Source organism: Cetorhinus maximus, chromosome 10 (assembly GCF_964194155.1).
Source record: "Cetorhinus maximus chromosome 10, sCetMax3.hap1.1, whole genome shotgun sequence".
Classification (NCBI taxonomy): Eukaryota; Metazoa; Chordata; class Chondrichthyes; order Lamniformes; family Cetorhinidae; genus Cetorhinus; species Cetorhinus maximus.
Window position 1 is genome coordinate 127251599 of NC_135888.1, and position 24455 is coordinate 127276053.

The following is a 24455-nucleotide window of genomic DNA, read 5'->3' on the forward strand; positions in this document are numbered from 1 at the left end:
ACTTCATCTTATTTAGCCAACTGGGACAGTCCAAAGTGGTTGAATATTAATGCCTCAGCTGATCAAGATGTCAGTGAAACAGATGGGTGTCCTTAGCACCCTCCTTGCATAATGAGCTTTATTAGTCCTTCTTTGTTCCTGGTGGTTTCTGTGGTCAGAAAATCTAGTAGCCTATTATCCTTATATTTTGTACAGAGGTCAGACACTGGCAAGTGTGAAGTCCATCCAGGGAACTGCCCAGACATATCACCTGGCAAATCGACTTTCAGTGGTTTCTAGAAACTTGGTCAACTTGTAGGATAGGTGACTTCCGCAGCCCATTTAAAACACAATCTATTTGCAGTTCTGGCTGTTTCCTACCATTACAAAAACAATCCAAGGCACTACACCAGCTGATGAAACTAACAATTAATATTTCTCATTGCACATGATACATCTTTGTGACAATATAAAAACTATGACTGTAGCTAAATGAAGTGTAATATTAATTATTTCAAATGGGATTGAGGGAGTTGTGGTTTAAATCTTAAAATATTTACGCTTTCCTTCTTCCTAACAGGTAATCCAATTCAGATTTATTTTTTGGTTGAGGGAGACGATGTTTCATTGAAAGGACCAGACGATCCTGGAGATGGTCCTGTTGTCTGGGAATGGAAACCACACTCAGGGCAAGAAGCCCAGCAGCTGGTTACTTTTCACAAAGGGAGCCAGTGGGACGCAGAATGGAATGAACACTTTATAAACAGCGAATTGTACCAGAAGATAGAGCAGAATCATGGTGGCATTAATCTGAGAATTAGAAATCCCACATTTAATTTTTCAGGATCGTTCATCTTGACTCAAACACAGCCAACACATAAAATCTTTCTGAAATGGTATGAAGTGTTTGGGATCAAAGGTAAGTGGCATCAAGTCTTGAAAAGATTTGATAAAATGATTCTGTGTAAATAATTTCACGTGGAATGTTGAGAGATTGCCAGAATCATGTGAAGTTTATATCAGCCAGTGCAGAGTGCATCTCCCAGAGAAACAATCAGGGGAATGATTTTGTTCATTATTTCTCCTGAAATGGTCAACATAAGTTAAGACATTTTAACAATTTCAACAATAATAGATAACTGAGGAATCCACTCCACAGAGAATATTATGGTCTGTACACTGACACACTTTCTGTGAGATTATTGAATCCTGTTACCAAACTAAAAGCTCCCTTGTAGTAATAAACCTCAGCTCTATGGGATGGATATAAGATTGATCATTTCACTGCTCCTGATTGATGCCCTGGGAATCTGTTTAATGTGTCATTTGATTGAGGTGCCAATGGATGTCAAGTGTCTGTAGAATTTGTTAATGCCGTCAGATCAGCACAAAGAAATGGTACAGACACATCCTGTGAACTCAATCTTATTTAAAACCTTTAGTGTAAATGAATCCAAATCTTTAAATTTTGATAACTAAGGATGTCACTAATCAGCTGCACACCCTGTTTAAAAGCAGAAAATGCTGGAAAGACTGAACAGGTCAGGCAGCATCTGTGGAGAAAGAAACTAGAGTTAATGGGCAGGGTTTTCACTGTGCAGTGGAGGCAGGCTCGATGCAGTGGTGCTGGAAATTTTGTGCTACCAGGCGCTGTGCCTGTCCACTGGCATGACCTCACCTCTGATCTATTTTGAGGAAGGCATTATCTTTGGGCGGGGGAGAACGTTGCTGATGGTTACCTTCCTGTCAGTGGCAGGTGAACACCTTGGCTGATTAAAGTGCCTTTTGAGGGCAGTCTTCACATGCAAGCATGACCCAGAGCTCCCTGTCACTTGCCATTTCAACATACCACCCTGCTCTCATGTCCACATGTCTGTCCTTGGCCTGCTGCAATGTTCCAGTGAAGCCCAATGCAAACTGGAGGAACACCACCTCATCTTCCGATTAGGCACCTTACAGGCTTCTGGACTTAACATTGAGTTCAACAACTCCAGACCATGAACTCTCTCCTCCATCATCACTCCCTTTTTTTTATTTCCTTTCTTCTACATTCATTTTTATTTTTTATCCACTTGTTTCACTTTTATTTTTATTCATTTAACCGTAGTTTTATCCCCTTTTTTTATCCCATTTTCTATCCTTTTTTCCCCACCACCACCACCCCCTCCCCACACCCCATTCCCTACAGGGACATCAGTCACTTGTTCCATGTTGTTCTTTCCCACAATGCTATCTCTGTTCTGCTATAATCACATTCTGCTTTCTTGCCTTTATGCCACTATTAGCACCTTTTGTTTTAGCGTTAACCACTATCATCAACACACCCTTTGTCCTTTAGCTCATGACATCTTTGTCAATCTCTCCTTTGTCCCCACCTATCGCTGGCCTTCTATCCAGGTCCACCTGCCCCACCCCCCACCTTAAGCAATATAAATTTCATCACGTTTGCACTCCTCTTCAGCTCTGAAGAAAGGTCATATGGACTCAAAACGTTAACTTTGTTTTTCTCTCCACAGATGCTGTCAGACCTGCAGAGTTTTTCCAGCATTCTCTGTTTTTGTTTCAGATCTCCAGCACCCACAGTATTTTGCTTTTATTGACATACCTTTCATCAGGACGTTGTGGTAAAAACAACAGCTCGAGTCTGTAAGCTGCGAGTAACCTAAGACTTTTATTTACAAGCATATGCTGAGAGGACACCGCCTGGTCTTACAGGGTGTCTCCTCGATACAAAAGTCTGAGTAGCATATTTATACCTGTTAGTTATCACAGTTCACTATACTGCCTAGTACAAACTCCAGTTACATACCTAATGAGCAGAATTATTCAGGCTGAAGATATCTCTGTTATCTCACTGGGAGGCTGGGAAATGACTTGTGATTGTTAGTTGGGTTCCCACAGTGCCACACCCATCATGCCTATGTGTGGGCTATACTTCCTTCCCATCATGCTTAGAAAGAGCCCTCATAGCTACATTTGTCTATTCTAAAGCTGATAATGCATGTCCATCCTAATCGGTTACCCCACTTCAAGTTAATCCTGTTGACCTGTTTTTCACAGTTGAAGCAAGTCCACAGCAGCCTCTGGTGGGCAGTGACATCACTCTCAGCTGCACCATCTCCAGACTCTCAGATACAGTCAGTCTTCACTGGACACAGAGAGACTCGTCTCAGCAGAACAGGAGGAAAACTGATCAGATCCGACTAAATAATACAGCCTATCTGATAGTCAAACATGTTACAGTAGAGGATGGGAAGTTCTTTGAGTGTGAAGTGAAGGAAAATGGATCCAATGTTATCACAGGAAATGCAGATATCCCTGTGTCCCAATGTAAGTGCAATTTCCTCATAGTGGATATTCGGAGTTACTAATATCAAACCATTACATATAAAGTGAATTTAAGCATGTCAATCATCAGCACTTCCTGTTTACAGTCAGTACGCATGGGGCCTGATGTACGTGTCAACATTGAACAAAAAACTGGCCTCTTTCCCCTCAATACCGCTTCCAACAGAGCTCTGCTGCTTTTAGAAATGCTTCTAGCTGCTGCACTCTCGAGGCTTCATATAAGCATTGAGCTGGGAGCAGGACTAAGGGAAGAGGAAAGGGCAGGGAATCAATGGCCACGAATGGGAGAGAGAAGGATGGAAATGGTGGTGATGCGGAGGAGAGATGGTCGACAGAGTGAATGGGAGGAAGCAGCGACTGGGAGTCGGGGTCTATGGGAAGGAAGAGGGAAAAGCTGAATGTGGCTCTTTGGTGGCAAAGATAAGAATTTGCATTTGCAAGAAGTGTCAAAAAAAGACGCGATTGATCAATATTGATGTAGATCAGGATGAGTCCAAATCTAACTCACAGAAGGTATTAAATAGTTCCTGAAAAAACACTGTTACACATAAAATACTGCGAGGACAGAGATAGCATATGCTTCGACCATAGCTCGAGTCCTTATATTTCCTTTGGAACATGGGTGGAAATATAACATTGTGATAAATATCAACAGCCAGAGCTTGATGGATCTGGCAATCATTCATAAAAGAGTTGATGCTGGACAGCTACATTCTCACACAGCTCATCAGTGACCAAAACAAAGAGAGAACTCTTTCCTAAACGTGATGCACTTTCCTCACTGCCTGGGGAGGGTGGAATCAAAGCAGCAAGCAGGCTTTATAATGATTATTCAAGATATTTAAATGTATTTAAATGGTCATTGCGCATGGGGATGTGTGTTGTGCCATTGAAGGCCGGAGCAGACAAGAGGACCCTACTTTCCCGCCTGTAAAACAGACTTTGAGGCTCTCAGTATATGTTCCGCTCCCGCCTGCCTTGATACCCGCTGTGGGCGGGAGCAGAAAATCTCAGCCTAAATCCTTTTCGCCCATCCTCAGTGACATATCCCTGTCTATCAACACATCAAATCTAAAATCCTCATCACCATCATCAACAAATCACTCCGCAGCCTCACCCCAATTTACCCTTCGCCAGAAATCAAGAAAGCCAGCAGCTCAGAGCACTGGGCTTTGCTGAGATTGTCGGTTTTCCACCGGTGCAGGCTGCTATTGACTACCCTCATGTGGCTATTGAAGCTCCCTGGCAACAGGCACTGCAATACATAAACAGGACAGGATTCCACTCGCTCAACGTTCAGCCGGTCTGCAACCAGAAGAAGCAAATAATGCAGGTGTGTGCAAGGTACCCAGCAAGCTGCCACGCCTCATACACCTTGGGCAGATCACAGATCCCTGACACCTTCGAGGGTTCAGATGAAAAGGATGCCTGCCTCGTGTGTGTGTGGTGAGTGTGGCAGTGGACGGGATGAGGATGCGATGTACACAGGACATGAGGCTAGCTGGAGAGGTGAAGGTGTGTGTGAAAGAGTGAGTGAGTGGTGATGTGCCTTCAGTTGGCAGTGTATGAGATCCCTGTGGAGTGTCACCCTGCTGGGATCTGATGGGTTTGTGAATGTGTGAGTTGAGGGTGATGAGGTGGTTGACTTACCCTGCCTGAATGGATGAGATCATTCATCCTCTTCCTGCACTGGATTGGAGACATGTTCTGCGTCGTATTTGCGCTGATTTAGAGGATCTACACTAAAGTCAACGCCTCCCAAGCCGAGTGGTGGCATTGGTGGACCTCCTCTGGCCATCACTAGAGTAGAGGACATCCCGGTGGGCCTCAACAGTGTCCAGTAGGTGACCCAGCAAAGCGTTGCTGAACTTGGGGGCCACACTCATCTTGCCTTTCGGGGCCATTTCTTCTTTGGGGCTACCCTGGCCCGGAGACATTGAGGAGGCTGATTGTGGCTGTACATTAAATATGGCACTCGGAGGAAAAGACCGCTGAGGTCACACGGGGTGGGCGAATCAGAGGCTGCCCGCCTGCCTGCTTCCGGTTTTTGCATCAGTAATGAGGCAGGCGGCAGAGAATGTGGCGCGAAAACCCACCATTGTGCTCAGCAGGGAAAACGCCAGCTTTTCAACCTGCCACCACGCTTAGAGTGGCGATGGGAAAATCCTGCCCTTAGTGCGGAATAGAACGCGGACTGATAATTTTGACTTTGAGCAATTGTAAGTCGTCCTTGTGAAATATAAAACTTGCTATCCACAGAACTAAATTACCCGCATGTTTACGTAAGGTTGCACGATTGCTCCCAGGATAATGAAGAAGAACATTCCCAACCTTCTAATTTTGTCCGCTGTATCACAGCAGCAATTAGACCGATTGCGGGTTAGTCTGACAGAGAAGACTGAAGGCTTTAGTTGAAATAGAGAAAAAGGAAGAGAAGAAATGAAGGACGAGAGAAAGGAAGAAAGAGGGAAGGGAGAAAGGAAGGAAGAAAAACAGAGAAAGATAGAAAGGAAGGACGAGAGAAAGGGAGAAAGAGAGAAAGAAAGGAAGGAAGAAGGGAAGGAAGAAAAAAGGATGAAAAAGAGGAAGGAATAAAGGAAGAAAGAGAGAAAGGAGGGGAGAAAAAAGGAACCAAGAAAGAAAAAAAGTGGGAGGATGGAAGAAAAGAAGGGAGAGAGGGAAAGAAATGGATGAAATGAATGCACGGGTATAAAGTGCGTGCAAAATATTTACTGAAAAATCTTCAGGTTTCCACCAACACAGACAACAGTGAGCTTTCTTTAAGGATTATGATAAAAATGGATCAGGCCCACGGAGTAGACTGGTGCTCATTTGATACAGGGTGGGGAGGGGAGGTGGGTGAACACTAGAAGCAGAAATTTGACATATGAAATTATGCATGGGCTCTTCTTTGAATGTTACTCCTTATAAATAAGGGATGAATTTGCCTGAAAGAAACTTTGCCGAGAACACGGCAAAAACATTTCCTCATGCAAATTTTATTTCCGCACAGTTTGCACCCTCCACTGCGGGACTCCACGTTGCTGGCTGAGTCTCAGGACATTGGGCTTGTGCACTCATGTAGCTCTCCATCGTACTAAAAGCTCAAGGTATTAAAAATCAAAAGATTTCATATGATAAAAATTGCTGCCTTGTGGCTGTGGAATTCACTGTGGTTGTGCAATTTTTAAACATGTCATAGATTTGACAAAAACCTGATGAAATAAAGCTATGATGATCAAAATGCTAAATGATTTGATAGAATTGTGACTATTAATTATCCTGGCGTTTCTCGGTATCTCAGTAATTGTAAAACTCTGACACACTGTTTTCCGTCTTTCACTGTTGCAGATTTATTATGGAAGAGTTACACACTTTATCGATCAGACACAGTTCACAGTGAACTCCGCCTGATTTGTTATTATGATCACAGTGTTGCTCACTCCTATGAATTTGCTGGATGGTTCTGGAAGTCACATCTTCTTCAAAATCTGGAGGAAGAAATAGCATATGCATGGAAACCTCAGCTCATCAAAGTAGACGGGAACCACTTTGAGAATCGGCTGGTCCCCACAGTCACAACTTTTAACGGTGTGGACTTCAATATGAGGATTGCCCCTGTACTGTTTGAAGATGCTGGGGTTTACACATGTATGATGGGGACGTATAAATATGTGACCATTACACTAATCACGGTTAAAGGTAGGAGGCAGAGGTCTGAATTTTGTTAGGCTTATGAGGGTGGGCTGGGAGGTCGGGGTGAGGGGAGGGTTGGTGGAATGGCTGGCACGAGGGTGGGAGAAGGCATCGGGGTGGCGGGGGGTTTAGCCCAGCATCGTTTGGTTATCACGTCCTTTTTCCAGCAGCAAGAATTTTGGCAGAACAACTGCTCACTGGGACTCTAATTGAGCCACTAAGTGGCCAATTAAATGTGACTTTCCACCTCCAGAAGAATTTTTCCCACACTGGGCATGCTACCAAATGGAGAGACCCTGCTGACTCCGGGAGGGGGCCCTCCTTTACAGGCTCCTCCACCCAAGTGGCAATGACCGCTATGGGGGCAATGCCACCACCAGCCCACAGCGAGACCCCACACCCAATCACAGGGGCTTGCTTGCCAGAACCCAGGTGACCCCACCTCACTTACACCCCTACAAGGACTTACAGCCATTGAGTCACCCTCATCCTGCAGCTGCAGCCTTAGTAAATGCCATCGCTAGTTGTGGTGCTGCTGAGCTGCCGGCCATCTGATAGGGCAAGCAACTCTAGGGATGGGCTGAATGGCAGCCCAGACAGCAGCCACTTCCTTTAGCTGCAGCTGGTAAAATCAGGTCCCAGGTCCCATCGCCAAGTTGAGGGTGACAGCTTCAGAATAATTCCAGCCAAAATCTTCACATTTTTTTCCATGATCAAATGTTGTTTAAAATCTGAATGATTTTCTTGTTTACACAGTGACAGCTGAACCATCTGATGCAGTGACTGAGGGAGACACCGTTACCCTGACCTGCTCTGTCTCTGATGTCACTGAATCAATGAGACTTGTTTGGATCAATAGTGATGGCAAAACTGCTGTAGAGAAAACATTGAAGGAAGAGAAACAGGAACAGGGTTTGTTACAGCTGATTATTCAGAATGCCGACCGAGACAGAAGGAACTGGACGTGTGTTTTGTTTCATCAAAACACAGCCAAAGTTTTAATTCCACATTATCTGAAAGTTAACAGTAAGTGTCTCAGGTTTTACTCTTTACTCCATCGAAACTTCTTGCCACTTACTGAACTTTTCTTATAACTTTGTAACGATCATATTCTATTGCATTCTACATTACTGAGAGTTCCCAATCATAGGTGTTCATACGTAAACAGTTCAACATCAAAAGTCAAACTATACAGTTCAAAGCAGAACAGGCTGGTGTGGAGTCAATTTAAAAAATATATATATATTGGGTCCATTCCATTCCTGTAAGGAGCCTTTCTAATTTTAAATCCCCTCCTTCCCACTGTAATAAGCCCAGACGGCAGCAACGTAGGCCTGAATTTTTCCCTTGACGGGTGGGCTTGGCGGGAGCAGGTGGGGACGTTTGGCTCCCTGACCGCTGCCTGTGATCAGCTCCGCTCCCTGATTTCACGCGGGCCGGGCCAATTAAGGCCCACCCTGCGTGGATCGCGAACGGCAGCACTGAGCACTACCTGTGCAGGGGGGGGAGGAGGGAGAGCGGGCCTGGTGCGCAGTTCACGCATGCGCACAAAAGAGCCCTTCAATCTCTCGGAGACACGGAGCTGCCTCGGGGAGATTGAAGCGCTTTGTAAAAAAAATTAATAAAGACCATGAAAATTTAATGAAACAGGTCCCCTCATGTGACTGTGTCACATGTTTTTAATTTCAAAATAATGTTTTTATTTAATGTTTATTAGCTTTAGGAAACCTCATCCCGCACGTGGATGAGGTTTCCTAAAAAATGTAAAGGCCGCTTGGCCTTTTTGCCTGCCCGCCAACCGTTAGGTTGACTCCAATGCATGCCCGACGTCATCGTGCGTCATATTATGTTCCAGCGTGTTGGGTGCGTGCCCGCACGCCTAAGGTAAAATTCTGGCCATACTGTTTGTTCTTGCATCCAGTGTTGCTGTGATGGGAATTGTGACATATCAAGTTCAGTTTAAATATGAAATGCACTGGGAGCAGTGAGTGTCCGGTACTGCACGGAAAACCGATGAAATTCTGTCAGTAGCTTTTTAAGTCAGCCACCTCATTAGAATTTAATGCCCAGGCTTCCCGTCCAATCAGTGACAGTGGGCGTGATGAGGACCCCACATGATCCAATTTCATTTCCGACATATAAAGGTGCACTTCAAACAGGGAAGCTGGAAGAGTTTAAAATTTGGAGTTGGGAAGAAAAGGGAAACAAGAAGCAGAATGGGGTTCTGAAGAAGTGTAGAAGAAGACATGGATGGGTGCACCAATAAGGCCAGTGGATGTGAGGAGTGCCATGCTGGAGTAGGGTTGAGAAGGCTGAGTGAGCAAATGGGTGGCACACCCTTAATTGGATGGTGACCCTGGGCGCAGCCAATTAGGAGGCTGTCTCCATGAAGTTGCCAGGCTGGTTCCACTGCTGTGCGCAAGGGAACTCCATGCAGTTCCGCGTTGGGGTCCTGCATCCTGTGGTACAATCCTGACCATGGATTTACTGCTTCAGAAAGCGTGTCATGTGAAAAGGAAGTTAAAATAATGTTTAGAATGGGGGTTTTATTGCTTTATTGTTTGAGCTAAAAGCAGATGTTGATTGGAAAGTAGTAGTGTAGACCAGGGAATGGTAACACTGAACTTCTGACTGAATAACGTGACCAACGAGGCCACCTGAATGCATTAACTTTAAATGCATTTTCCACCATGACAGAGAAGCAAAGAAAGAGACTGGAAGTCAGATTCCAGGAGCTGGATTATCTCTGTCACATTTCAGACACGGGGCAAGTGGATACAGGATCTTCCTGATCTCCGTCTACCTTGGGTAGCCCTGTTGAAAGATAGGGTAGAGACCTGACATCACCGTATCCCACCCAATTCCTTTCCCGCGAGCTCCTATCGAATGTCCCCAGTAGACCAAAAAGTCACCAAGAGATTTGGAACCTTTATTTTCAGTTGCATGGAATTAACCATATCCTTTTCATTTTGATTATTTTTGTAGTTTGTTTGTAGAATTACATGGAATTTTACAGCACCAAAATATCGCTTTCATGTATTTAACTACATTCAGATTGTTCTAATAGATACAGTGAATACTTACAGGAAGTGTTCTGTTTTCCCTGTATCAATGCTTGCATTGAATGCAACACAATACCATGCTTTCTCCTCATGCATTAATGTGAATTTGTAACCATCTCTGGACTGAACTCCTCAATGAAGGGGCCTTCCAGCCTTTTGGATTGCATTGGAGAGGATTTGCTTTCTCTTCTTGTTCAATTTTGGATAGATTGTAGTTGGTAGAAATTGGGGATGGAGATCACGTGGTCTGTTCCCTGCAGATTGTCGTCATTTTACTGAATATATGGACACAAGTATGGACAGATTTATTCAAAGTGTGTGAAGTGACCAAATATTTCAGGATGATACATGCTCACTCATTACTGCCACAGCAATGCTGGAACACAAATGCCAGCAGCATGCCCCTGGTTCTAATGGCTTGTGGGAGGGGGTTTAAATTTCAAATATGATGGTGAAATTGGGCACTGCCAATGCATGAGGTAAGTCCAGATTATCCCACACAGACAGATCTCCCCAGGGCATGTATGTGTTGTTGCTGAATCCTGTGAATATAAAAACTATGACTGTAACTAATTTTTTTAAAAATTCATGGGACGTGGGCGCCGCTGGCTAGCCCTGCGTTTATTGCCCATCCTTAATTGCCCTTGTTCAAAGGGCATTTTCTTTTTAAGAGTCAACCACATTGTTGTGGGTCTGGAGTCACGTGTAGGTCAGACTAGGTAAGGACTGCAGATTTCCTTCTCTAAAGGACATGAATGAACCCAGATGGGTTTTTATGACAATCGGCAACGGTTTTGTGGTGATCATCAGACTTTTAATTCCAGACTTTTATTGAATTCAAATTTCACCATCTGCTGTGGTGGGATTTGAACCCAGGTCCCCAGGGGCATTACCCTGAGTCTCTGGATTACTAGTCCAGTGACAACCACTATGCCACTGCCACCCCTTAATTAATTAATTATTTAAAATGAATGAATTATTTAAAATATAGGATTAAGGGAACTGTGATTTAAATATTAAAATGTTTACACTGTTCCTCTTTCTAACAGGAAACTCAAATCATGTTTATTTTTTGGATGAGGGAGATGATATTTCATTATACGGACCAGACAATCCTGGAGATGGTCCTGTTGCCTGGAAATGGAAACCACACTCAGGGCAAGACATCCAACAGCTGGTTGCTTTTCGCAAAATGCGGTCGGGCTGGTGGGATGCAGAATGGAGCAAACAATTTAGAGACAATGACTTGTACCAGAAGATAGAGCAGGAACGTGGTAGCATTAATCTGAGAATTAGAAACCCGGCATTTAAATTTTCGGGATTGTTCATCTTGACTCAAACACAGCCAGGATATAAAATCCTGAAAAGTTATGAAGTATTTGGGATCAAAGGTGAGCGGCAGCAAGTCTTGAAAAGGCTCTCATTAAAATGATTCCCCATAATTTCATACGGAATGTTGAGAGATTGCCAGGATCACGTGAAGTTTATCTCAGCCAGTGCAGAGTGCATCTCCCAGAAAAACAACCAGAGGGGGTGGTGAGGGTAGGGGGGACGGGGGTGTGTGTGTGTGAGATTTTATTCATTATTTCCCCTGAAATGGTCAACATCAGTTAAAACATTTTAACAATTTCAACAGTAATAGCAAATCGAGGAATCTACCCCACAGGGAGTATTGTGTTGTGTACACTGACACACTCTCTGTGGGATGTCCTGAATTCTAGCACACTAATAGTAATAAACTTTGGCACTATGGGACGAATATAAGATTGATCATTCCACTGCTCCTGATTGATGTCCAGTGAATCTGTTTGATGTGTCATTTGGTTGAGGTGCCAGAGGATGTCAAGTGCCTGTGGGGTTTGATAATGTCATCAGATAAGCAGGGAGAAATGTCAGAGACCTATCCTGTGAACTTAATCTTATTTGAAACCTTTAGTGCAAATAAATCTGCTTTTGCTTCTTTGCCAATTAATTTAAATCTATGCTCTCTCATTCTCGATTCTTTCATGAATGGGAACAGTTTCTCCCTATCTATTTTGTCCAGACCCCTCATGATATTGAATATCTCCATCAAATCCCCTCTCAGCAGTACCAACTTCTCCAATCTATCTTCAAAACTGAAGTTCCTCATTCCTGGAACCATTCTTGTGAATGTTTTCTGCACTCACTTCAATGCTTTCACATCCTTCCTAAAGTGCGGTGCCCAGGACTGAATGATATGCTCTCAGCTGAGGCCGAACTAGTGTCTTATACAATTTGAACATAACTTCCTTGCCCTTGTACTCTATGTTCATAATAATAAAGCCTAAGATACTGCATGCTTTATTAACCACTCTCTCAACCTGTCCTGTCATCTCCAATGATTTATGCACATATACACCCAGGCCCCTCTGCTCCTGCACCCCCTTTAGAGTTGTACCCTTTATTTTATATTATCTCTCCATTTTCTTCCTACCAAAATGAATCACTTTACATTTCTCTGGATTGAACTTCATCTGTCACTTGTCTGCCCACTCCACCAACTTGTCTATGTCCTTTTAAAGTTCCGCACTATCCCTCTCACAGTTCATAATGCTTTCAAGTTTCATATCATCCTCAAGTTCTGAAATTGTGCCCTGTACACCAAGGTCTAGATAACTAATAAACATCAGGGAGAGCAAGAGTCTCAACACTGACCCCTGGGGAACTCTACTATAAACCTTTTTCCAGTCCAAAAAATATCCATTAACCACTACTCTCTGTACCCTGTCACTCAGTATCTATGTATCGATGTTGCTACTTTTCCTTTTATTCCATGAGCTATAACTTTGGTCACAAGCCTGTTGTGTGGCACTGTATCAACTGCCTTTTGGAAGTCCATGTACACCACATCAACATTATCCTCACCAACCCTCTCTGTTACCTCTTCAAAAAGCTTCAGCAAGTTAGTTAAACACGATTTTCCCTGAGCAAATGTACGTTGGCTTCCATTAATTAACCTGCATTTGTCCACGTGACTATTAATTATGTCTCTAATTATTGTTTCACGATGCTTTCCCGTCTCCAGAGTTAAACTGACTGTAAAATCTATTTGATCACCTTCATGCCAAACTTCATTTCTTTTTGGATTTGACAGGTAGCTTTCCAGCCAGGGGCCCTTCTTACTGTCGACCCTCCCCAGTTATCTGGGGTGGAGACCTGCACCAATACACACTGGCTTATTTGCACCTGTGGCTGGGTTCTTTTGTAGCCAACAAGTCCTTAAAAGGGCCTTGAACCTAGGCTTTCTGGCTCAGAGGCAGGGGAGCTACGCACCAGCTCCCCCATACCACAATCTAACTCGAATTTTGTAAACTGCAATATGGAGCCCTTGTTGAGGCCAAAGCCCATTGGATGGATGGAGGCGGCCACTCAGCGACAAGCCAGAGGGCCAACAGTGCCACATTTAATTTCCCCCCATCTTAATTGGCTAACTCCTCCAAAATCTCCCTCAGGTCCCACCTCTGCCATTTCCGGCTTCCCAATTTCATCAGGAGGCAGGAGTGAGACCTTCTGGGAGTGAAAGTTCTGCCCAGTGTTTCAGGTTGATGACCTGTCATCGGGGGCTGAATTTTCTGGCTGTTGGGCAGTGTGGGAGCGGGCGCGGGTGGGTGCGGACCCGATTGCTGCCCGCGATCGGGTCCGTGCCGCCGTTTTACATGGTCGGGCCAATTAAGGCCCGCCCGGCGTGCATGGCGGCTCCCGAGGACAGCGGGAGTGGGCGGGCAGCAGCGGGTCGGCCGGGTCCAATGGTGACCCAGGGGCCTGTTTTAAAAAGCTGCTGCAGCCTTTGAAAGGCTGTGAATCACGGCCAGTGGAAGGGCCCCCCAGAGCGCTGCTGGTGAGCAGGCCAGGCAGGAGGGTAGGGCAGGGGGACACTGTGCCCCTCGTTTTTCCGATGATTGCCTTGCTGCCCTCCTTGAGGAGGTTGTAGCACGGCGGGAGGTCCTGGTACTTCAGGACGGAGGAGGAGGCCCCCCCACATGACGAATCCTGCCTGGGAGGAGGTGGCCGGGGTGGTGAGCTCCCGCGACGTGGTGCGGCACACCTGGATCCAGTGTCGCAAACGCTTCAATGAACTGTTGTGCTCAGGAAGGGTGAGCACCCAGGTTGGCATTGGTCACTTAACCCAGCAGGTAGGCTTTCCCCTGAGGTGCCCCCCCCCCCACCCCCCCCACCCCCCCCCACCCCCCCCACCAAGTCTGAGTGCAGTGACTGCATTGAATCATTGGCGACATGTGTCCTTCGCTGGGTGGGCCAGCAGATATTGCCCATGCTGAGGTCACCCTGAGAGGGTGGTGAAGAGATGGGTTCTGCCCCCGCAGCAAGTGGTGCACTGAGACTCACATGACTGTTTTTGGGTGAACCTGGAGGAGCTGCACCTCGGCGCAGAGCTGGAACTCCAGGATATGTTAAAGTCAGGGTGATGACATACTGGGAGGGGATTATCAATGTGGCGTGGCACCGATCGATCTGCTGTCCTCTGCGCACCACGTGATTGTGCCTCCTTGCTATGGAAGGCTAGGCCGTGTGGTGCCTAATGTGACGTAGGCACTGGAGCCCTGATATGTTCCACTCTGGTTGGGGTGGGCCATCCACGAAGAGAGTCCAGGTACAATTTGCACTAATCAATGCTCTTCTCCCCTTTTTAGGAGAAGAATACACATAATGGAGCCGAGTGGGTGAAGACTGGCAGTGGGCCAGCACAGTTAGTGATTTTCAGCCATTTTGAGCAGGAGGCCCTAGATTTGGAGAAGTGCCATTCGCCCAGGTCCACCGGTGTCGGTGAGGCTGGGGTGCCACGGGCAGGTATATTTGCCCAGCAGTGAGGTCACTATTGTTCTCCCAGCAGCCATAGCAATGCTGAATGTTCAGTGATTGAAGTTTGCAACATGGCTTGCCCATTGCTTATGGAAGGATGAGTGCATAATGATCCGGGGGACAGGGATACACATTGACATTGTCTCCACGTTAACTGATCCAATGTCCTTGTTCTTCCTTTCAGTGTCAGCAGAGCAGGGCCGGGAGGAGGAGCAGCAGAGGCCCCTCTCACACCTGAGGGCCCTGAAGTCTCACCAGCGTCACACCAACTTTGCCAGGCAGGCACCAACGCAGATATTAGCACCTTGGTGGGAATTAGAGCATCATAGTGTCCCGGGGCACAGCGGTGAGAGCACTTCACAGTCGCTGGAGTTGCTGGCAGAGACAGAGAGTGCCCATGGCGCCAGCAGTCGGAGGGCTGCAGGGGACCAGGCACATGCTCAGTTGGTGCCTGATGATGTGCCTCTGGAGTCGGCCGCGATGCAGCAAGTGCAGGAAATGCGGCTGGGTGTGCAGGAGCATATGGGGGAGATATATGAGGCTATGCTTGGCTTGGTGTCCGTGGTGGAGGGGTCTACACGGACCATCGCCGAAGTAATGAGCCTCATGTCCGAGAGCCAGATGTCCTCCATGTAGAGAATGGCGATTCTCGTGGAGAGGCTCCTCCAGGAGACCCATTAGGGCTTCCTGGGATATGCGGCCGGACCAGCAAGCCCTCACATCGGCATTGACCCCAGCTGGTCAGTGCCAGTGTGGGAGATGGTCTGGGCACCAAGTTTCCCAGCTCGGTGCCCATTCATCCACGGTGAGCAGGGAGGTCTGAAGTGACCTCATGTCGGCGCAGCAGCTGCCTGTCGTCTCTGCGGGCTCCTCCCAGGGTGCTCCAGATGAAGGCGGCAGCTTAGCCGCCCATCTCCCAGTGACCGTATCATCCAGTGAGGCTGCGGTGACTGGGGAGATGCCAGCTGTGGAACTGGCAGCTCCCTCCCAGGCGGGGCCAGCACAGGCTCCACGGGCCAGAGGACGACCGCCGAGGTCATCGAGGCCAACAGGACAGCAGAGTCAGCAGGCTGTCTCAGATGCTACTCCCAGCAAGGGGTCAGCATCAAGACGTAGCACCCGAAAACATAAACATACGGTACCTTAGGTACACCACGGGTTTATCACTGGTGCTTTTGTGTTGGCCTGCAATGAGGTCTTTATGAGTTGGTGTGATTTTTAACACCTTTTCATTTTGTTTCATTAAGTTTCTTTGGTTGCAATATTAAACTCAGACATGTCACCATTGCTGAGGTTGCCTTTTTTGTTCTGCAGGTAGATGGTTTCCAATAGTGTATTTAGTGCTTTGCGGGACATTCAGCTTTATTAACAAGGACCTTAGTTAATGTTCCTAACCAGGCAGATTTTGCACTTAGGTTTCGAATACGCAGCCTACAGCCCAGGCTTGTCCTGGAGGTCCATATGTGGTGTGCTAGCTGAAGGCTCATTGGATTAAAGCCTCCTATGTGTCCCTGCCTCCTTGGAGTATACCCGGGTCAGCGCCTATCCCTTCAGCATTTCCCTGTGCATGCTCATCCTCGTACTACCTGCTGGACTCATTGTGTGCAGCCGTAGCCAATGCGTTTATGTCTTCATCATCCACAGCATCCCCACTTTCCAGCGCAAGAGTGTGGAGAGTGCAGCATGCAACCACTATCAGTGACACACAATCTGGGGGGTACTGGAGTGCGCCCCCTGAGCGGTCCAGGCATCGGAAGCGCATCTTGAGAAGACTAATGGCTCTCTCCACCACAGCCCTTGTGGAGCCGTGGCTCTTATTGTACCGCTGCTCAGCTTCTGTTCTTGGATGGCGGAGAGGCGTCATGAGCCACCTTCTGAGGGGATAGCCCTTGTCGCCCAGCAGCCAACCATCCAGCCGGGCTGGAGCACTGAAGAGCCCCGGCACCTGGGCGTGTCTGAGGATGCAGGCGTCGTGGGAGCTGCCTGGGTACCTTGCACAGACTTGTAGAATCAGCATCCTGTGATCACACACTATCTGCACGTTCATGGAGTGGAAGCCCTTCCTGTTGACGAAGGCACCGGGCTCACCTGCTGGCGCCTTGATGGCCACATATGTACAGTCTATAGCACCCTGGACACGGGGGAAGCCAGCAATGGCCACAAAGCCTCTGGCTCGCTGTGTCTGGCTTGCCTGGTCCCAACGGAAGTGGATGAAGGTCAATGCACACCTGAACAGAGCCTCTGTAACCTGCTTGACACAAGTGTGGACAGCTGATTGGGAGACACCGCAAAGGTCACCCACCGGCCCCTGGATGGAGCCAGAGACACAGAGGTGGAGGGCATCTGTGACTTTAGAGCCACTGGCATGGGGTGTCCATCCACACAGTTAGCAGAGATCTCAGGTCCAATCATCTAACAGGCATAGTTGACTGTCTCCCTTGAGAGACGGAGCCTCCTTCAGGACTGCACCTCAGACATATTGAGGTAGCTGCTTTGCTGCCTGTAAACCCTGGCAGCAGGATAGTGGCGTCCTCTGCGGCCCCTTCCGCCTTGGACTATCCCTTGGCCCTGCGCCCCTTGGGCCTGCGCCTGACCTCTCAAAGATGGCTCCCCTGGAGGCTGAATGTGCACTCCTGACCTCCTCCCCCTTCTAGCCCTCCCTTCCTCTTCAGAGGAGGTGCCTCCAGTGGACAGTTCAGCTCCCATTCCCAGGCTAAGGGAAGGCTTCCTGAGACATACAGGCCCAGAAAAGATTCCTCACTGCAGAGTGCTGACCTGAAGGTTGCGAGTCCAGACCAAGCAGCTGGTATGTGTTTTGAAGTATTGCAGATCACACAGGCAAGTATCAGTAACTTTACAACATTAATATTTGACAGAGCACATTCACAACCCCACTGAGCCTTCGTATCCTGCCCGTGGATGAGGTTTATACAAATGTGTCCTACCCGTCTGCCCGTTGCGCCTATGCGCCGACCTGAAGGTTGCACGGGCACCAAAAAATTGCAATCAATTGGCGCCTCAAGGGCCTTAAGTGGCCCATTAATTAATGGCGGGCGCGCATCAGAGAGCATCGCGCGCCTGCCCAACGAAATATCGCGATGGCGCGTGGTGACTTCGGGATGCTCGCCCAACGTCACCGTGCGTCATTTCATGCGCGCGTGTGTGTGGGGCCCGCCCTCACGCCAACGGGAAAATCCTGCCCCAGGAGTTAATCCTATTGATCTGTTTTTCACAGTTGAAGCAAGTCCACAGCGGCCTCTGGTGGGCACTGACATCACTCTCAGTTGTACCATCTCCAGACTCTCAGATACAGTCAGTCTTCACTGGAAACAGAGAGACTCATCTCAGCAGAACGGGAGGAAAACTGATCAGATCCAACTAAATAACACAGCCTATCTGATAGTCAAACAGGTTACAGTAGAGGATGGGAAGTTGTATGAGTGTGAAGTGAAGGAAAATGGATCCATTGTTATCACAGGAAATGCAGATTTTCCTGTGGACAAAAGTAAGTGCAATTTCCTTGTGGTGGATATTGAAGTGTTACTCATAGAAAACTGTTACATGTAAAAGTGGAGTCAAACATGTCAATGCACTTCATGCTTCCAGGTAACATGAGGTTTACTAGTGCGCATATCAATATTGAAGAAAAAACTGACATCTCTCCCCTCAATGCCACTTCCAACTGAGTTCTGCTGCTATTTGAAGTGATTCCAACTGCTGTGCTCTCTAGGCTTCATCGAGGGATTGAGGTGGGAGCAGGACTAAGGGAAGAGGAAAGGGCAGGGAATCAATGGCCTTAAACAGGAGGGAGAAGGGAAGGATGGAAATGATGGGATGTAGAGGAGAGATGGTGGACAGAGGGAAGTTGGTTTATAATGAAACAGCAAATGGGAGGAAGCAGTGGCTGGGAGTTGGGGTCTGTGGGGAGGAAGGAAAAAGCTGAGTATGGCTCTTTGGTGTAGAAGATAAGAATTTGCATTTGCCTGAAGTGTGGAAACAAGATATTATTCTTAAAATAGCATCAAAACTATTGATGGGGGAATCATGGTGAGTCCAAATCGAACAGACAAAAGATATTAAATAGTTACTAAAGTAACACGGTTACACATACAGTACTGGGAGCACACAGGCAACATATGCTTTTGCAACAGACTGCATCCTTCTTTTCTCTTTGGAACTTCTTTAGTTCTCTGCTCAAAGTCAAGTCCGACCCAGGGCACCATGATCTCCACCATAGGCAGGGCTCGAATCCACCCCAGCCAGAATGGGGAAACAAAACCCTGTGATGTTGGCGTCAATTGTATCCACACTGGCTGCCCAGCCAACTGGCCCCCCGCTGAACTGCTGTGACAACATGTGCTTTTACACGCATGTTGTAGCCTGGAGCAATCAATCTCTTCCCATTACATGGTTGATTAGGAATTTCTCCTGCTCTTACAACCTTTCATTAGCATAATGATGGGAGGATTTACAGGTTGATACTCAATCTGTTCAGCCATGTTGTGAATGCACCTTCCTTGGCTATCAAGTGCTGGAGTAAGATCTGGACCCAGAGCTTCTGGCTCAGAGGCAGAGACGCTCCCCACTGCACCACAAGATCTCCTTTGCTTTGGAAGATGCGTGTGAAATATAGTGGAGGCAGTGGCATTTTCACCTGCCTAGTAATCCAGAGGCCCAGGGTAATGCTCTGGGAACATGGTTTCGAATTCCACCACGGCAGATGGTCAAACTTGAATTCAATAAAAAGTCTGGAATTAAAAGTCTAATGACCATGAAACCGTTGTTGATTGTCATAAAAAAACATCTGGTTCATTGATGTCCTTCAGGGAAGGAAAACTGCTGTCCTTACCTGATCTGGCCTACATGTGATTCCGGATCCACAGCAGTGTGGTTGACTCTTAAAATGCCCTCTGAAATGATCTAGAAAGCCACTCAGTAAAGGGCATTTAGGGATGGGCAATAAATGCTGGTCATGCCAACGATGCCCACGTCCTGTGAGTGAATGAAAAAAAACAAATAGTGACACCGTGAACAAATATCAACAATCAGGTCTTGATGGATCTGACAATCATTAGTAAAATAATTGACGCTGGACAGCAACATTTTGACACAGCTCAACAGCGACCAAAACACAGAGAGAATTATTTTCTAAACATGGTCCATTTCCCTCACAACAAGGAGACAAGTCTAGTGTTGAATATCTGCTCTGTGCTCTTCTAATGCAGACATACAGGATACAATGGTTGAAAATCATCAGTAGTGCAAGAATAGTACAATTAGTTATGGTATTCTGTGATTGTCAGCATCTGATATGAACAAATTAGAATTGGAGGGAGGCTGGATGGTATTAATGTGCCCTGGGTCTGTAAAGGTCACTGAATAGGGAACGATTTCACGAGCTGTGGAGAGACAAAGGAGAGAGGAATAGCTCTGCAGCCAATATTTGTTTTTTTTGCTTCTTTCACCCTACAAAGACTAGAATTTTCCAAGTCAGAAAGGCAGTTCAACATCTGGAAGGCATGTAATAGGTGTAAAAGGCACTACCCATTTATTGTTACTCTATCACACAAAGTCAAGTTGCCCTCATGTTTCCATAAGAAAGCATCATGTTTGTGCCCAGGACAATAAGGAAAATGATTCACAACTTTTCTCATGTGTCAGCTGTCAAGTAGTATTGTGGAAGCAATTAAAACGAGTCTAGGTTAGACTGGCTGAGAAAACCGGAGACTTTACCAGAAATAGAGAAAAATAAAGAGAAGAAAGGAAATGAAGGAAAGAGGGAGGGAAGGATAGATAAGATGTGTGCAAAATGTTCACTCTGAGAAACCCCCAGTTCCCACCAAGCCAAACAACAGTGGGCGTGCTTTAAGGATTAGAATGAAATGAGCTAGACCCATGGAGTACACATGTACTGTTTGATACGGGGGTGGTGAGTACTGGAAACAGAAATTTGACAACAGTCATGAAATTCTGCATGCTTCTTTGATTAATTATTAATTATCCCATATAAATGAGAGATACATTTGACCGAAGGAAACATGGACTGCAGTGGTTCAAGAAGGCAGTTCACCATCACCTTCTCAAGGGCAATTAGGGATAGGCAATATATGCTGGCCTAGCCAGTGATGTCCACATCCCATAAATGAATAAAAGAAAACACGTTTAGAACATTGCAATATTTTCTCCATGCAAATTTTATTTCTACCCAATCTGCAGCCACCACTGGCAGGATCCCAGGTTGCTGGCTGAGTCTCAGAATATTGGGGTTGTGATGTCATGGTGTGATCCATAGCACAAAAGCTCATCATTATTAAAAATTGAATGATTTCACACAGAAAAATTGTCTTATGAATCTTGAATCAATTCCCAGTTGTACAACTTTTAAAAAGTTTTGGCAAAAACATAATGAAATTAGCTTTGATGATAAAAATACTAAATACCAAATTCCTCTCAGTAATTGTAAAATCCTATCACATTGTTCTCTGTCTCTCTATTACAGATTTATTTGAGAAGAGTTACACCCTTTATCGATCAGGCACAGATCACAGTGAACTCTATCTGATTTGCTATGATTATTATGGCAATTCTCCTCAGTCTCACAACACTGCTGCATGGAGTTGGAGGCCACAACATCTTCACAATCAGGAGAAAGAAATAGCATCTGCATCCAAATCTCAGCCCATCAATGTAAACAGGAACCACTTTGGGAATCGACTGGTCCCCACAGAGACAAATTTTAATGGTGTGAACTTCAGTGTGAGGATTGTCCCTGTTCTGTTTGAAGATGCTGGAGTTTACACATGTTCTCGGGGATCACGTAAAATCATGACCGTTAAACTACTCACAGTTAAAGGTAGGAGACAGAATGTTACTGCTGTTTTCAATGATCAAGTCAATGTTTAAAATGTAAATGATTTTCTTGTTTACACAGTGACAGCTGAACCATCTGATGCAGTGACTGAGGGAGACACCGTTACCCTGACCTGCTCTGTCTCTGATGTCACTGAATCAATGAGACTGGTTTGGATCGATAGTGATGGCAAAACTGTTGTAGAGAAAACATTGAATGGATGGAATAGGGAAGAGAAATCATTGAACCTGATTATTCTGAAAGCTGAGAGAGGCAGAGGGAAGTGGATTTGTGTTTTGCTTCATCAAAACAAGTCCCAGGTTTCTGTCCCGTACTATCTGGAACCCAGCGGTAAGTGACTCAGGGTTTGAAATTATACTTAGAATCTCAATAGAAATGTTCATTGTATCAGCAGTATCAGTGGTGCAGTCTCAGAGAATTTACTCTGAAGTAACTAAGCACAGCCTAGGATCAAGTGTTAAAATTTCCTGGTCTGTGTGTCACCACTGGGCTACTGCACTCTTGGTAAACTCACTGAGACATGGCAAATATTTATGTTTGTTATAAAGTGCAGCCATTTCCATTGGTTTTCTGACCCAATATCATTCAGAATTTTAGCCAGAATTCCCAAACTGATCACATCAGCAAACATTGCAATTGAAACTCCGCACTCTTCAGACTCAGAGAATCTCTTCTTCTCTCTCTGCCTCGGCTGATCCTGGAAACATCTGAACCTCATCACTCTCATTCCAACTTAGGGTTAGTGTGCAGTGAATACAAAAACAGGAAACCCAAGGCTACAGAGTCACTGGCCTCTTTATAATATATGAAAATTAGTTGTTTTGGAATTTTTTTTATTCATTTGAGATGTGGGCATCACTGGCTAAATCAGCATTTGTTGCCCATGAGAAGGCAGTGGTGAGCTGCCTTCTTGAACCACTGGAGTCCATGTGGTGTAGGTACACCCACAGTGCTGTTAGGAAGGGAGTTCCAGAATTTTGACCCAGTGGCAGTGAAGGAACGGCGATCTATTTCCAAGTCAGGGTGCTGAGTGGCTTGGAGGGGAACTTCTAGGTAGTGGTGTTCCCATGTGTCTGCTGCCATTGTGCTTCTGAGTGGTAGCGGTCATTGGTCGGAAAGGAGCCTCCATGTGTTCCTGCATTGCATATTGTAGATGTTACTCACTGCTGCCACTGTGCGTTGGTGGTGGAAGGAATGAATGTTTGTGGATGTAGTGCCAATCAAGCGGACTGCTTTGTCCTGGATGGTGTCAAGCTTCTTGAATGTTGTCAGAGCTGCACTCATCCAGGCAAGTGGAGAGTATTCCATCACACTCCTGACTTGTGCCTTGTAGATGGTGGACAAGCTTTGGGGAGTCATGCGGTGAGTTACTCGGCACAGGATCCCTAGCCTTTGACCTACTCTTGTAGCCACAGTATTTATATGGTTATTCCAGTTCAGTTTCTGGTCAATGGTGACCCCTAGGATTTTGATAGCGGGGGATTCAGTGATGGTAATGCCATTGAATATCGAGGGGGGAATGTTTAGATTCGCTCTTGTTGAAGACGGTCATTGCCTGGCATTTCTGTGGCATGAGTGTTACTTACCACTTGTCAGCCCAAGCCTGGATATTGTCCAGGTCTTGCTGAATTTGGACATGGACTGCTTCAGTACCTGAGGAGTCACAAATGGTGCTGAACATTGTGCAAATCAGTGAACATCCCCAAGTCTGACCTTATAATGGAAGGAAGGTCATTGATGAAGCAGCTGAAGATGGTTGGGACTAGGATACTGCCCTGAGGAAGTCCTGCAGTGATGTCCTGGAGCTGAGATGATTAACCTCCAACAACCACAACCATCCTCCTTTGTGCCAGGTATGAATCCAACCAGCAGAGAGTTTTCCCTGACTCCCATTGACTCCAGTTTTGCTAGGCCTCCTTGATGACACACTTGGTCAAATGCTGCCTTGATGTCAAGGACAGTCACCCTCACCTCACCTCGGGAGTTCAGCTCTTTAGTCCATGCTTGTACCAAGGCTGTAATGAGGTCAGGAGCTGAGTGGCCCTGGCAGAACCCAAACTGAGCATCAGTGAGCAGGTTATTGCTAAGCAGGAGCTGCTTGATGGCACTGTTGATGACCCCTTCCATCACTTATTGATGATGAAGAGTAGACTGATGGGGCGATGTAATGATCCCAGCTGTGATTACTCCTGGACAAGCCTGATCCCCGGGTGGAACCCCGCCAGATAGATCATAACTTATATTTGTTTGTTTAAATATGTGGAGAGTAGCTACTGAACAGAATCACATGACTTAGCTGATGAACTTTTTACAAAACAATAAAACATACAAGAAAAGATGAACTATATAACAATGCTCCTTCACCCACAGCTAAACCTTTACAGATATATACAGATTTGTAAGGATAACTCAAGTCACAGAAGCTGTCTTATACTCTAATGTACACAGTAAGTACCCAGTCAATGTACACCTGGAGCACCCTGTGGTCACACACACCACACTCTTATCTCAAGTGACAGATGTCACCTCAACCAGATGCTATGGATCTCTCCTCAACTCCCCCCTCCCCACCCCGTCCAGAAGCTTGTCACACTGTGAGCCAACCCGTCTCACTGAACTCCGTCTTTCACACGAGGGTTTCCAATCTCCACTCTCCAAGA

The 24455-nt window shown here is 46.2% G+C and overlaps 1 protein-coding gene across 1 annotated transcript in view; it reads left to right on the forward strand.

Annotated features, from left to right (window-relative positions):
• The window catches only part of LOC144686106 (uncharacterized), a 70278-nt gene that overhangs the window by 4823 nt on the left and 41000 nt on the right, over positions 1-24455 (forward strand). Inside the window, exons 2-9 of the mRNA XM_078551253.1 lie at positions 824-898; positions 3040-3309; positions 6679-7029; positions 7780-8049; positions 11135-11476; positions 18160-18429; positions 21424-21777; positions 21856-22125. Coding sequence (XP_078407379.1) covers positions 824-898; positions 3040-3309; positions 6679-7029; positions 7780-8049; positions 11135-11476; positions 18160-18429; positions 21424-21777; positions 21856-22125 — 2202 coding nt within the window. The remainder of the gene's footprint in view (positions 1-823; positions 899-3039; positions 3310-6678; positions 7030-7779; positions 8050-11134; positions 11477-18159; positions 18430-21423; positions 21778-21855; positions 22126-24455) is intronic.